The following is a 13,169-nucleotide window of genomic DNA, read 5'->3' as shown; positions in this document are numbered from 1 at the left end:
TAGGTTCTTCAGTAAATTTATCATAGTATTTTCAAGTCACTTTCTGATAGCTTCAACTTCTGGGCCATCTCTCAGTCTGGTCCTGTTTTCTGCTTTAGTTTTTGAAAATGGGTCTTTTCTTGCTTTTTTGCCTTGTAAATTTGACTGAAAGCCAGACATTATATGTAAAAAAATAATGGTAACTGATGTAAATGGTAAATGTAAATACTCCTGAAAATGGGCATGCCTTTTCATCTGTCAGGCCATAACGTGGGAGGTTGACTAAATCTAATCAGTATTGAGCTAAGTTTGGGTTTTGTTGTTGCCGTAGTTATTATTATACTACAGACTTCAAACTCCTCCATACTTTTATCTTTAGTGCGATGCCTTGAATGCTGGAGGGTTTTTCTCAGTGTTCCTGCTCTACTCCCAACTTTAAGCAGATCTACAGCCTAGCCCTGGGGTAGGGTAGTTTCTCTCCCCATGCTTCTGCTGTTCCCAGTGCTGCTGCTCACGGTGGGCACAGGCTGGTTTCCTTGGCTCTGCTAGTCTAGTCTGTCTTCCGCAGGCTCTGAGGGCCTGAGCCTCAACAGTAGGACTTCCCCCGCACTCCTGTCCCTCCCCCAATGGCAGCCGGACTCTGCCTTTGACTTGAGTCTCCTGTTCCCTGTTGAGCTCTTTGCTGTCAGTGCAGGGTCATGGGCACCACTGTTTCCTGCCTGTCCAACCCCCCAGTGGTAGATAGCTTTTGCTGTTATCTGCCCCTTCTCAGTGACTGCTGACCTTTTTCTGAGGACTGAGGCGGGGAGGGTTTCCTGCTCCTGCTCCAGTGGCAGAAGAGTTTTGCTGTGTGTGAGCAAGGTTCTGGGTTTTATGCTTGTCTCTTTCCCACTGAAGGGTCTCCATCAGGTCTGCTGCCGTGCTCCCAACCTTTCTCATCAATGTGGGCTGAGGTCTGTGAAAAAAAGCTCATTACTGGGGTGGTGTCCCTTGTGTCTGGGGCTCCCAGAGTTTCTACAGTTATTTTCACACACATTTGGCTTTTAAAAATTTGTCAAAATATCAGTTGTTTTCTTACCCACTTTTTCGGTTGCTAGTTTTCCCTCCCACATTCTGCCAAAGGTGGAACATTTGTCTCACCACTCCGCAGAGGGGCTTGCCACTCTTTTGAATTTGGTTCACCTGGTGCCTTGCAACTTCAGTCCTCTGATAGACTGAGAAAGGGTTTATTTTGTTTATTAAGTTTATTTTGATTTTGTAGATTATCTAGCTTTTTCACCCCCTTTTGGTTTTTGTTAACGTGGGAGCAGTATTCCCTTGCAGCTTTCCCTTCCCTATGTGGAAACAAAACTCTCAAAACATTATTTAAGGATACCCGTTCTTTACCATAAATCTTACAAAACAAAACTTATGTTTATTTTGTTTTCTAACTTCCTAAATTGAACAGTTTATTTATTTTTATTTTTCTTAATAAAAAAAAGTTTAAGGTTAAGAACATTCTTCTGAATATAGTTTTGGTTGTGTCATATATTCTTCTAAGTTTTATTTTATTTTCAAAATTATGTAACTAATTTTTCTGACCTAAGAATTATTATGCTCTTAAGATTCTGCTTTGTAACTTGAAAAAGAAAAAGAAGGGTAAAAATCTTATCTGAGAATTTGACCAGTGTAGAAGGGAATAGTTCTAGTACAGGTCTAGCTTTTTTCTGTTTTCCACATTGAGCTTCTTCCACCTAGTTAGTCTTGAGACATCTCTTTCTTGCTCATGGTCCCTCATCACCAAGTTCTTAGTTTGATTTAGTGATTTATAATATGGTTTAATACCCAGTAAGACTAATCTAAACTTTAATTTTCATACATAACTACAAAGATAAGCTCATATAAATTCACTGAAGAATGATAAAGGAGGTGAACTGGCTCAAAGAAAATTTCAAAGATAGTTTGAAAAATAAAGTTAAGTAAAATTAAATGCAGATAAGCTTTTTTTAACCTGGAAAATATAAGATACCAACTAAAAAACTATTATAAACAATAAGGTGGCTTGGTACATAATACATAGAAATAGAGTTTGCATGTATAAATGACAACCAGTTAGAAGATATAATGGAAGAAAGATTCACTTAAAATAGTACCACCACCAACAAACGATAAAACCAAAAGGAATAAGCTCACCTCTGGCTACACATTAGGATCATCAGCTGGAGGACTTAATAAACAAAACAATAAGGACAAAATAGTGCCCAGGTGCCATTCCTAGAATTCTAAATCAGTTGGTGTGGGGTGGGGCTCAGGTGGCATTTTTTTTCAAAGGTCCCAACTTTCCAAAAATCTCAATGAAGAAATTGATCTCTATAAAGAAAACTTAGAATATTATTGAGTGTTATAAAAGAAGACTTGAAAAAAGAGAAAAGCATACTCTTCTTTAGAATAACCGAATATCGTAAGGAATTTAATTTTCTCTAAATTAGGCTATACATTTAATGTGATTTCATATAAAAGACTAACATGATTTTTCATTTTTGGAACTAGACAAGCATATTCTAAATTTGTATGGAAAAAAAATTAGCAAGAGTAGCCAGGACAATTCTGAAAAACAAAACTATTGCAAAAGGACTAGTCTGACCAGATATTGACTACCACATTAATAAACAAAATAGAATGGTCCACTGCAAAATAAAAAATGTTCTGAAAAGACCTAAATGTAAATGAGACTTTGGCTTATGATAAATGGCATTTTAAAACAATAGAGGAAAAGATAATGTATTCAATAAAAGATGTTATATGAAGTGACATTTTTTAACCAATGAAGTGACATTTTCTAACCAATGAAGTGACATTTTCTAACCAATGGGAAAAATGTTAGTTTACTCAATAAAAGGTCGATTGGGTATCCATCTTAAAAAAACAAACTAAAGTTAGAGCTCTAATTTGTAATACATTTTAGATAGATGAAAAATAAAACTCTAAAAGAAGATAAGTGGGGAAGACTATTTTAAATATATCTAACACAATATCCCAAAGTCACAAAAGCCAAGATTCATAAATTTGATAATTTGAAAATACCAGTTTCTACATGTGTAAAATACCAGAACCAAGTCAAAAGACAAATTACAAAAAGGAAAAAAAAACTGCAGCTTCTTTTGCAGACAAAGAGTTAATATCTACAGCATGCCTGTAACAAAAAAGACCGATAACCAACATAAAAAATAGGCAAAGAATAGAAACAGGAGAGTTCACAGTAAACTCCAATGGCTATTAAATATATGAAAATATGATCTACCTTATTCATAAAAATAAAAATAATGTTGTTTTAATATATCAGGTTGGCAAAGGATGCGAGGACATGCATTCCTGGTGAGAGTTAAGTTGGTTTAACTTCTTTGGGGGTAATTTGCTAGTATCTAGTATAATTTTGCTAGATACAGACTTACCTCAGTAATTTCTCTTCTAGGTATTTATTCTTAAGTGGAAAAAAAAAACAAAACAAGCGGTAGAGCATTTTAGATAGTATGCCATCATTTGTGTGTGGGAGAAAAAAGAACATAAAGTTTGTTTGTGGATGTATGTTCTGTCTCTAAAAGGATATATAGGCAGGTGGTTACTATAGAGGCTTCCAGGAAGGGGAAGAGTGTGGCTTGGTGGCCGGAAAAGGAAGGAGCCATCATGCTCACTGTTAACTCTTTTGTACTTTCTGAAGGTTGTACCTTGTGCATGTACTATTTTAAAAATACAGTAACAAAGCCAGCCATATCCAGGGTCTGTGTCCTATCAAATACCCCCATCAAATACACACAAATGGTCCATGTCCCATCAGGTGCAAATAACTTATCAGACACCATCAAATAGTCACAAATAACTATTTTATGGCTCATAAGTAATCAATAACTGTTAAATATTTTATATTCCATCTTACTCAGAAGACTATAACTTTATATTATACTATTTGCTTCCATCGTTTCAATACTTCCATTGGTAAGAATGAGTCAGTCTTGATAGTAATCATTTGTGAATATATATAATTCTATAATGATTTGTTTTTATTTAAAAGAGTAGATTTTTAAAAGTAAAAATAAATCATTATTAAAACTAGTGTTTAAGACATAATTAATCGTGATATTTTAAGATACTTCTGTGTAGCTCCGGAACATTCTTTTCTTTTTTTGTTCAAAATTCGTTAGCATTGGTGCGGGTTTTAAGCCACTGATCAATCGCGCTTTCATACTTCCTCGGTTCTTTCAGCCAGTCCTGATGCCATCTCAGGTTTGCAATAACAGTTGAATAGTTTTGCCCTACACTTTGTTTCCACTTAATAAACTGCTCTTTATTGTACTGGTGGACAGAAGCAGAAACTTTAGGATAGTTTATAATGGAACGAAGCTTCTGATCCAAAGAACAAGTGATTTCTGGAAATTTTGTGGCAATATTTGTTAGTTCATCTGGATCTGAGGAAAGATCTGAAAGAAAAAGAAATTAAATACCTGTCAAAATAGTTACCTACTACAAAAACATTTTTAGAATGCCATTACTCTCTGACGTATTAAGATTTATTTTTATTTTCAGTTTCTCTTGGTATAGTAAAATTAAGGATAGTATAAATGGTAAAATAATATACTGAAAGTTAAACACCCCTCTAAATGTATGTCTAAATTATCTTCCTTCCTACCATCATCCTGCTATCTCATTTTTAAAAATCTATTCTTAGATGGCAGAAACAGTCAAACCCTTATTACTAGTAAGCTGGCTTAGTCCTAATTCTTCCTGATTTTGATGCCTTGCTTACTTTGACGTACAGACAGAAATAAAACAAACAGTAATGCTAATATTGTCCTATTTCAACAGTCCCAAACATTCCAGCTTTAAGAATTCTTTATATAGCCAAATCATGTTCTTGCAACTTCAGTTATTCCCAGTTTTCTATACATATATTAGCATTTTGTGTTTGGATTTTTCAGTTAGATTTATCAATACTGTCCATGTGAGCAGAGAGCCATGGAAATAAAAACTTCTCTCAATCACTACCATCAAGAAAATAATGATAAATATTTCAGATAACATAAACACCCTTTAATCTATGATGTAGGTAGACAGGATATAACTAGGATGCCAATATAATTGGAAAAATAGCACATCAACTATTTTATGACAATTTACTTAAGCTAGTAAATGAACAATGAATGTCAAGGGAAAAATCTCTGTGGGCCTATATGAGTGCATTAGTCAGAAGACCTGTGAAGACATTTGTGACTTTGTTAGGTGACTTCAGATGGCACTTTTTTGGGAAAGAGATGTTAGTAAAACCCTAGAGATTACAGGAAAGGTGGGCTCACTCACTGATCCTTTGACAGTCACATCTGCTTTTTGCAAAACATGACCAGTGAATGAGCAAGAGATGCCCATTGTTCACCAAGATGACAACTTAAGGACCTCCTTTTGACGCCAAGAATCTTTGTTCTTAGAGTTAAGGGCGTTAATCAGTTTGGCTCCTAAAGAATTACTTTGAGTTAATAATTTCGACATTTGTAACTAGGAAGGACTTAGGGAGAAATGAACGTTAATGGCTTTAGCACATATTTTTTGTGCAAAAAGGGGGCAAAGGATAAGTAAAACTTTAATTCTAATAATGCTGCTTGAAAATTAATTCATAGAGTAGGGAAGCTAGAAAGCAATATTGTAGAGTAGAAGAAGAGCATGAATTTTGGAGTTAGAATTGAGTTGAAATCCCAGTTCTGCCACTTCTTAGCTGTGAGACCTTGCACAGGTGTCTATATCCCTCTGTCCTGTAGTCTTCTGTATAAAATGAGGATAATGATATCATCTTGTGGGTTAGAGTGAAAATTAAATAATATATGTAGAATATCAGGCTTCATAAGATATAGGTGTTAATCCTCCAGAACAGCTGAAAGCAAGGTACATGAGAGGGTGCTGACTACTGACTGTGAAATTAGAAGACACTTTGATCAGAAAAAACAGTGGTTTCAATCTTGAGACTCAGATCAAAAACCTTAGGGCACTTGCTCTGGAATTCAAATGCTGATTTTCAAAGAAGCTGCTCCTCACATTGGCAACATTTTTTAGATTGTCCCAGCATGAAGAGCAGCAGATATTTATTTGTTTATTTAAAGATAATCACTGGATCTTTTAGGCAATGCTATGTAGGTCAGCTCATTATACATTATAAGACAGTTAAAAAACATTTCAACAAATTTACCAAAGAGTTGAGGCAATACTGAAGCACCATCAGAGTAGGCTATATACTTCCATTGGTTAGTTCGAAGCATGTAAGTGGAAGCGTTCACATTGCATCCATGGAATTCACTCAGAATCCAGGCTGGACGTAGGTTTTTGAGCTTATGTTCATTCTTAAACATTTCTGATGCTAATGGCAACAAAGAGTATCCACTCAGGTTCTGAGGCAGAGGAATTCCAGCAATATCTATGTAACAAAAATAACAATATTTTAAAATAACTCATGCTTTCATTAGTTGAACATTCATAAATGACATAAAGGTCACAGAGACTAGAGACTATATATATGGATTTTGTCAACAGACTATATATATATGGATTTTGTCAACAGATCCAAATGCTTAATCCACTTGTCATGTGACCTTGAGCATATTATTAATCACTGTGAACCTCAGTTTCCTCTTCGATAAAGGATAATAATAATAATACCTGTACTTCACAGGTTTATTTTAGGTTTAATATGATAACTTATATAAAATCCCTCAACAATTTATTATTAAATATCATCAGTCGTTCATTCCTGAATTATTTAATCACAGCTGTTTCTCACATTTGTTCCATGGGTTATTAACAAGACCTAAATGAGATAAGGGTTTAGTAGTCATATATGTTTGCAAATAATGGTTAAAAATAAATAGGTAAATTTATTGGAGATGTAAAGTAAACCTTCAAGGGTGGTATATGGTATGCCATTTGATGACAGAACTTTTTTCTCCCTAGTAGTATCTAAAGGGATTAGTATTTTGCAGAACATATGTTGGGAAATCCTAGATTATACTGATTTTGAGAAAAATAATTGATTTTTTCCTCATCGAACACAGACAATAAAACAATAGCATAAGAAATGTCTAACTTATAAAGAAATTGTATTTGTAATATAATGTAATGTAATTGCTTTTAAGGTATTTTTTTGAAACTCAACCTATCTTTTTCCTATAGAAAAATCACTGTTAATATGGCTGGGCAGTTGGGATAATTCCAAAATGAGTATGCAGTTGCCCTCTCCACCCCTTTTCTGGTTTCAATGTTCCATGTTTTTAGGGATAATTAAATATTTCCAATGAAAAATAGAAAGTAATAGATCTGCAATGCTAGAAATTAAAATTGAATATGAAAATTAATTTGACTATAAGTGTTTGAGGAAAAACAGGCTAATTAAAGGAGAATTAAAGAGTAGACAGGGACCTCTATAAGTCTGAAGGTAACTGTTTTACATATAAATTAATTTAAAACTTTGTATCTTCCATTTTCTTGGAAGGGGCATATACAAGAACTAATCTTCTGCCAACCAATCATAATCAGGGACTTTTTTGAGAAAGAAAGAAAGACAGAAAGAAAGACTGGGAGAGTGAGAGGGAAGGGATGGGGGAGGGGGAGGGACGAAGGAGGAAGGAAAGAAGAAACAGATAAAAGAGAGAACTGGTTAAGAACAAAAGAAGGAGCAAAGACAGTAAAGAGGATGTGCATGAGAGAAAGAGACTGACCAAGATGAAACTAATTGCAATGCAAGACAGTTGGCTACTTACAGCAAGGAAAGAGAGTAGCCAGGGAATAGGCTGAGTCAGGCTGGTCTGTGTCAGCCATCAGGTGGCACCACTAGGGAGGCACAGGAAGGGAGAGAAGAGGATTTCCACGATGGTTGGGAAGCAGGAACCAACTGGCATATACCTATGACTGGGAAGTTCCTGCATTTAGCATTGTCTTAACCTTTAATACTTAGCAATACCTTATTTCCTATCTAGTCTTAGCCTCATTTTTCTAAAGAAGCTTGAAAGCCTAAGAAAATGTACTTGATTCTCTTTTGTTTCTATGATAAGTAAGTAGTAAGCTAAGAGTACATTTAAGTATTAATAATTTTCATTTATTCAACAAACTAGGTTTTGTTCCAGGAGTAGGGAAAAAACAGTGGACAAAGCAGGTAAGCTGTCTTAGAGTTTACGTTCTAATGTGGAGGGGCAGGCAAACAACTATGTCAAATAGTAATAAGTATAGTGAAGAAAAATAAAGCAGGATAGGGAGATCGAGAATGTTGGCAGGTATGGTTTATGTGCTGTTTAACATAGTGTGGTCAAGGAAAGCCTCTCTGATGAGGTAACATTTGAGTAGAGACCTGAGGCAGGGCTAAAGTGAGCCCTATAGATATCTGAGAAAGGACATCAGCCCAGGGAATAGCAGGTGTAAAGACCCTAAGGCAGGAACCTGCTTGGTTCATTCCCCAAAGACCAAGGGAGCAGAGTAAGAGGTAAAATTGTAAAAGATGATTTGGGGAGGGGAAGAGATCATGTTGGACTCCTAGGCCCAATTAGAGATTCTGGATTTTACTCTAAGGGGAATGGGAAACCAGGAGAAGATTGTGAGCAGAAGTGTGACATGGTCTGTTGCTAACTACTATATAGCAAATTGACTAAAAGTGGGTACAGGCAGAGAAGGTTGGAGTTAGGAAGCTATTGCAGGAGTCCAGGCAAGAGATAATGATGGCTTGTTTCTAGTTTATTATCAGAAGAATAATATACCTTTGTGAATTGATACTGAAGAATAAAACCTATGCCAAATATCTATAATACTTAATAAATACCTTACGTACTTATTAATTTTTTTATGCTCCAGGGAGCTAGGTATTCATTTCGCAAATATTTACCAATAATTTCTTTAAAAGCACTTTAGCTTAAATTGCTTTTCAAAAGCTCATTAATCTTCATTTAAAACCATTTTTCATATTTTTTCTTCTGGCAAATCTGTCATTCTAATTCCATTTTAAGCAAATTTCATCTTTCTTGGCAGTATAAGCAAAGATTAAAAGTAACTGCAGGATTCTTAATAAAGTGACTTAAATTTAAAACAGTAGTGGGGAAAAATGCAGACCTGGATATATGTGATGGTCTCCTAAAGGGAGAAAAGATATATTTCTTCCTGACCATATGAGTTGATAGGAATTAGACTGATATAGCAATGATGCAAACTGTGTACATTTTAAGGGCAAGGGATAAACAATATTAATGATAACATCTGACATTTAATTGTTAACCATGTTCTAGTCATTGTTCTAAACCATGGAATAGCACTGTTATTTCCATTTTATTGATAAGAAAATTGAAGACCAGAGCTATTAAGTGGCTCAAGGCCACACAGTTGGTAAATACTGAAGGAAGGATTTGAATTTAGGCAGTCCAGAATCTCTGGCCCCTTCAATACTACACCACAAGTCTTGCTTTACTATAGTCAACTTCATAATATTTTCCAGCCAATAAAAACAAAATAGTTGATACCAATTTGCAACTCTACCGATAGTGCACAAGGGATCTCTTTTGCCATTTGTGACTACATGGATGGACCTAGAGGATACTATGCTAAGTGCAATAAGTCAGACAGAGACAGACAAATACCATATGATTTCACTTATATGTGGAATCTAAAAAATAAAATAACAAACAAAACATAAATAAATTCATAGGTACAGAGAACAAACTGGTGGTTGCCAGATGGGAGGGAGGTTGGGGGGATGATTGAAAAAAGAGAAGGGATTAAGAAGTACAAAGGGTGGTCATAAAAACAGTCATGGGATATAAAGTACAGCATAGGGAATAGAGTCAGTAATATTTTAATAACTGTATGATGTCAGATGGGTACTAGACTTATCGTGGTGGTCATTTTGTAAGTTATATAAATGTCCAATCACTATGTTTTACACCTGAAACTAATATAATATGTCAACTGTAATTGAGAAATCAAGAAATAAAAAATAAGAAAAAAAAGTCTATGTAGAATGCTCCTCCCAACCCTCCACTAAGATCCTGTAACAACAGGGGTTTGCAAATTAAATCACTAGCAATAAAACATTCTTTTAAACATAACTGTATTTTTGTATAATTACATTTTCACAATTCGGAAAAATCTGGATTTATCTTTTATGTGAGAGGAAGGCAGGTGTTTTACAAAAAAAGATAAACTATTAAAAAAATTTACATGAACATAAGAAATTTAAAAAATAAAATCAGAACAATTTTAATTTTAAAACGAGACTACCTTTATTTATAACTGAGCTAAAGTATCCTGATACGAGGTTATTGGAGAAGAAAATATTTTGGGGAACACTTTTAAAAAATAATCTCTGAAATGATATCAACTTCAACAGTATAAAAAATTCCTAGTTATAAAAATGTTTTTTTTTCTGCTATTAGAAAATAATGTGATACTATAAATGACCTACGAAGATAAATAGACTAAGTATACTCTTCCTACTTTATCATAAAATATCAATTTATAGAAAAGAAAGCACTCTTTTAAAATACTTTTAAAAAACTATTGTAAATTGAGACTTATTTATAAAGCATTGTAGCATCTTAAATTTCAAGACACTCTATAGTAAGACAGGTTTGTTAAAACAGGAATCCCAATTGTTTTTTCCTATTCAATATCTTTCTATTTAAGGTTTTTTGAATTACCATTTTTTATATGATATTTCCAAGGCCCATAGAATGGAGGAAAAGAAGTCTGTCTTGAGGCTTTGATCTAAGAAACTTAGTCCCATACTCTCTGTGTGTAAATTAGATTCATACAAAATAATATAGTTATGGCTAAGCTAATAAAGAAAGAATCTTTAGAATTCTAAGAATAGATTGTTTTGTGTCTATTTTAAACTCCTAATTGGTTAGATGAATCACAAAATAAAAGTCCTTTGTAGATACTATATCAAAATCTGTATGTTTACTTATTAAGCAGAGGTAAACAGAACATACTGTCCCACAGTTCTAATTTTAGATTTAATCACTACTAAAGTAGCTTTAAACTCTTCCAGCACTGAGTAATTTTCATTTTAAAAGTAACCCTTGCTATCCTATTTACATTTCATCATTGGAACTAGGCTGTCATACTTACAATTTTGTACTCTGCTTTTTACTTTAACTAAATAAATTCTTAACTAATTATAATAGTTAAAAAAAGACTGAATCAAACATCAGATAAAACAGACCATCAGAATTATTTTTGCCTTGTTGGCTGGTAAGAATGTTCAACAAGGCTACAGACTCAGTTTATGCCTATTAATTCAGTATAATTATTGATAGTACCCTTTTACTATCAAAAATGTGCTAATTTGGACAAAAGACACACTATCTCAATTAGTAAACAAACAAAACAAAATAAAAAAACCCTGTTCACATAGTTTTAAAACCTACATTTTCTTTTCTATAATACACAGGGGCCATTTTCACATATCATTTCACCTTTTAAAATAAAACTAATTAGTTTTTACTTAATCTATTACTACTAGATATTTATACTATTTTATTTTTTAATATAATGCAATAGTACAATAAATATCCATGGAGATAAATTCTTCTGTAAATCTATAGGTAATTTTCTAAAATTGGAATTTTAGAATTGGATATGTGTGTACATTTTAAAAATAGTATACATACTGTTTTATCTCAAGATCATAAAGTAGAAAATTTGTATCATGGGCAAATATAACACAATATTTATTTTTGAGAGGCTTTTGATGATTGCTTCAATTTCCTTACTGCTAATTGGTCTATTTAGATTTTCCAGTTCTTTGTGATTCAGTCTAGGAAGATTATATATTTCTAAGAACTTGTCCATTTCTTCTAGGTTATTTAATTTGGTGGCATATAGTCTTTCATAGTATTCTTGTATGATCATTGTATTCCTGTGGTATCCATCGGCAACTTCTCTTCTTTCATTTCTGATTTTATTACTCAGCCATAACAAAGGATGAAATACTGACATTTGCAACAACATGGCTGGATCTTGAGATTATCATGTTAAGCAAAATAAGTCACACAGAAAATGTGACAACTATATGATTTTACTCGTATGTGGTATATAAAACTGAAAGCAAAAAACAAAGATAAACAAAACTCATAGACACAGACAACAGTTTAGTGGTTACCAGAGGGAAAGGGGGATGGAAGGGAGGTAGAAAAGGGTAAAGAGGGTCAAATATATGATGACAGAAGGAGATTTGACTTTGGGTGGTAAACACATAATGCAATATACAGATGATGTATTATAAAATTGTACACCTGAATCCTATATAATTTTATTAACCAATGTCTCCCCAATAAATTTAATTAAAAAATAAAAAAGAAGTAAAAAAAATTAAAGAGAAATGATTTAAACAATACCTATAATCAACTAACATATAAGGTTATAGAATGTCTAGGAACAGACTAGGATGTGGTGTAGACAGCTCCTGAAGGACACTGAATTATTTAGCTGCTAGAGTCAAAAAGACAAACAAAATGCCAACTATCACTATGAAATATATTGAGGGAAAACCAAGGAATAATCACCCCAACCTTTTAATTCTTTTACAGTTCTGGTCACTGTACCTCAAGAAAACAGAACATGGCTAAAAAGTTAAGCAAATACGATGATCCTGAGGAGAGTTTTCATTGCAAATGGGTGGGGGTGGGAGAGTTCCACATGAGGAAAAACTCGGGAAGGAAGCTGTAAAGAAATGCCAATATAAATGAGCATATATTCATAAAATTATAAAGATGATAATGAGAGATACTTGCAAATACACATAATTACATATACATTTCTTATGAAAACAGAAATGAGAAAAAGTTATGGGGATTGGCTAAAACTTGAAGGAGCCAGAAAGTGGCAGAGATATGGCTAAGAGTGAAAACTGCTTTGGGATAATGGAGACACATAGCAAATGATTACTGAGAAACTGAGGAGATTAAAAATATACATCAAGCAAAAGAACAACAAAGAAGTGTGTTCAAATATAGAAGAAGTGATGTGAAACAAAAGCAAAATGGAAAAGACATTGATATAAATTAACAGTAAAGAAATTTAAGACCCTGGAATAGTGTTTAGTTAAATGAAGGGGAAGACTTTGTAGCAGAAGTAAGGAGATAAAAAGAACTCTCTTACTTCTGATTTTCCAACACGTTTCTTTCACATTTATATAT

General features: G+C 33.6%; 1 protein-coding gene and 1 long non-coding RNA gene across 4 annotated transcripts in view; one reads left to right on the top strand and one right to left on the bottom strand.

The window, feature by feature from the left end:
• Positions 1 to 13,169, top strand: part of LOC107195778 — a 47,257-nt gene that overhangs the window by 21,994 nt on the left and 12,094 nt on the right. The window lies entirely within an intron of this gene.
• Positions 3,823 to 13,169, bottom strand: part of ARSK (arylsulfatase family member K) — a 33,491-nt gene continuing 24,144 nt past the window's right edge. For both annotated transcript variants that reach the window (XM_006913227.3, XM_015590424.2), the window contains 2 exons: positions 6,188 to 6,412; positions 3,823 to 4,433 (listed from right to left, as the gene is read on the bottom strand). In XM_006913227.3, coding sequence (XP_006913289.1) covers positions 4,144 to 4,433; positions 6,188 to 6,412 — 515 coding nt within the window. In that variant the 3' untranslated portion in view covers positions 3,823 to 4,143. The remainder of the gene's footprint in view (positions 4,434 to 6,187; positions 6,413 to 13,169) is intronic.

This window comes from Pteropus alecto, unplaced genomic scaffold, assembly GCF_000325575.1.
Source record: "Pteropus alecto unplaced genomic scaffold, ASM32557v1 scaffold20, whole genome shotgun sequence".
In the NCBI taxonomy this organism is placed as follows: Eukaryota; Metazoa; Chordata; class Mammalia; order Chiroptera; family Pteropodidae; genus Pteropus; species Pteropus alecto.
The sequence above is the reverse complement of the archived record's forward strand: the minus strand, read 5'-3'. Positions and strand labels throughout refer to the sequence as shown.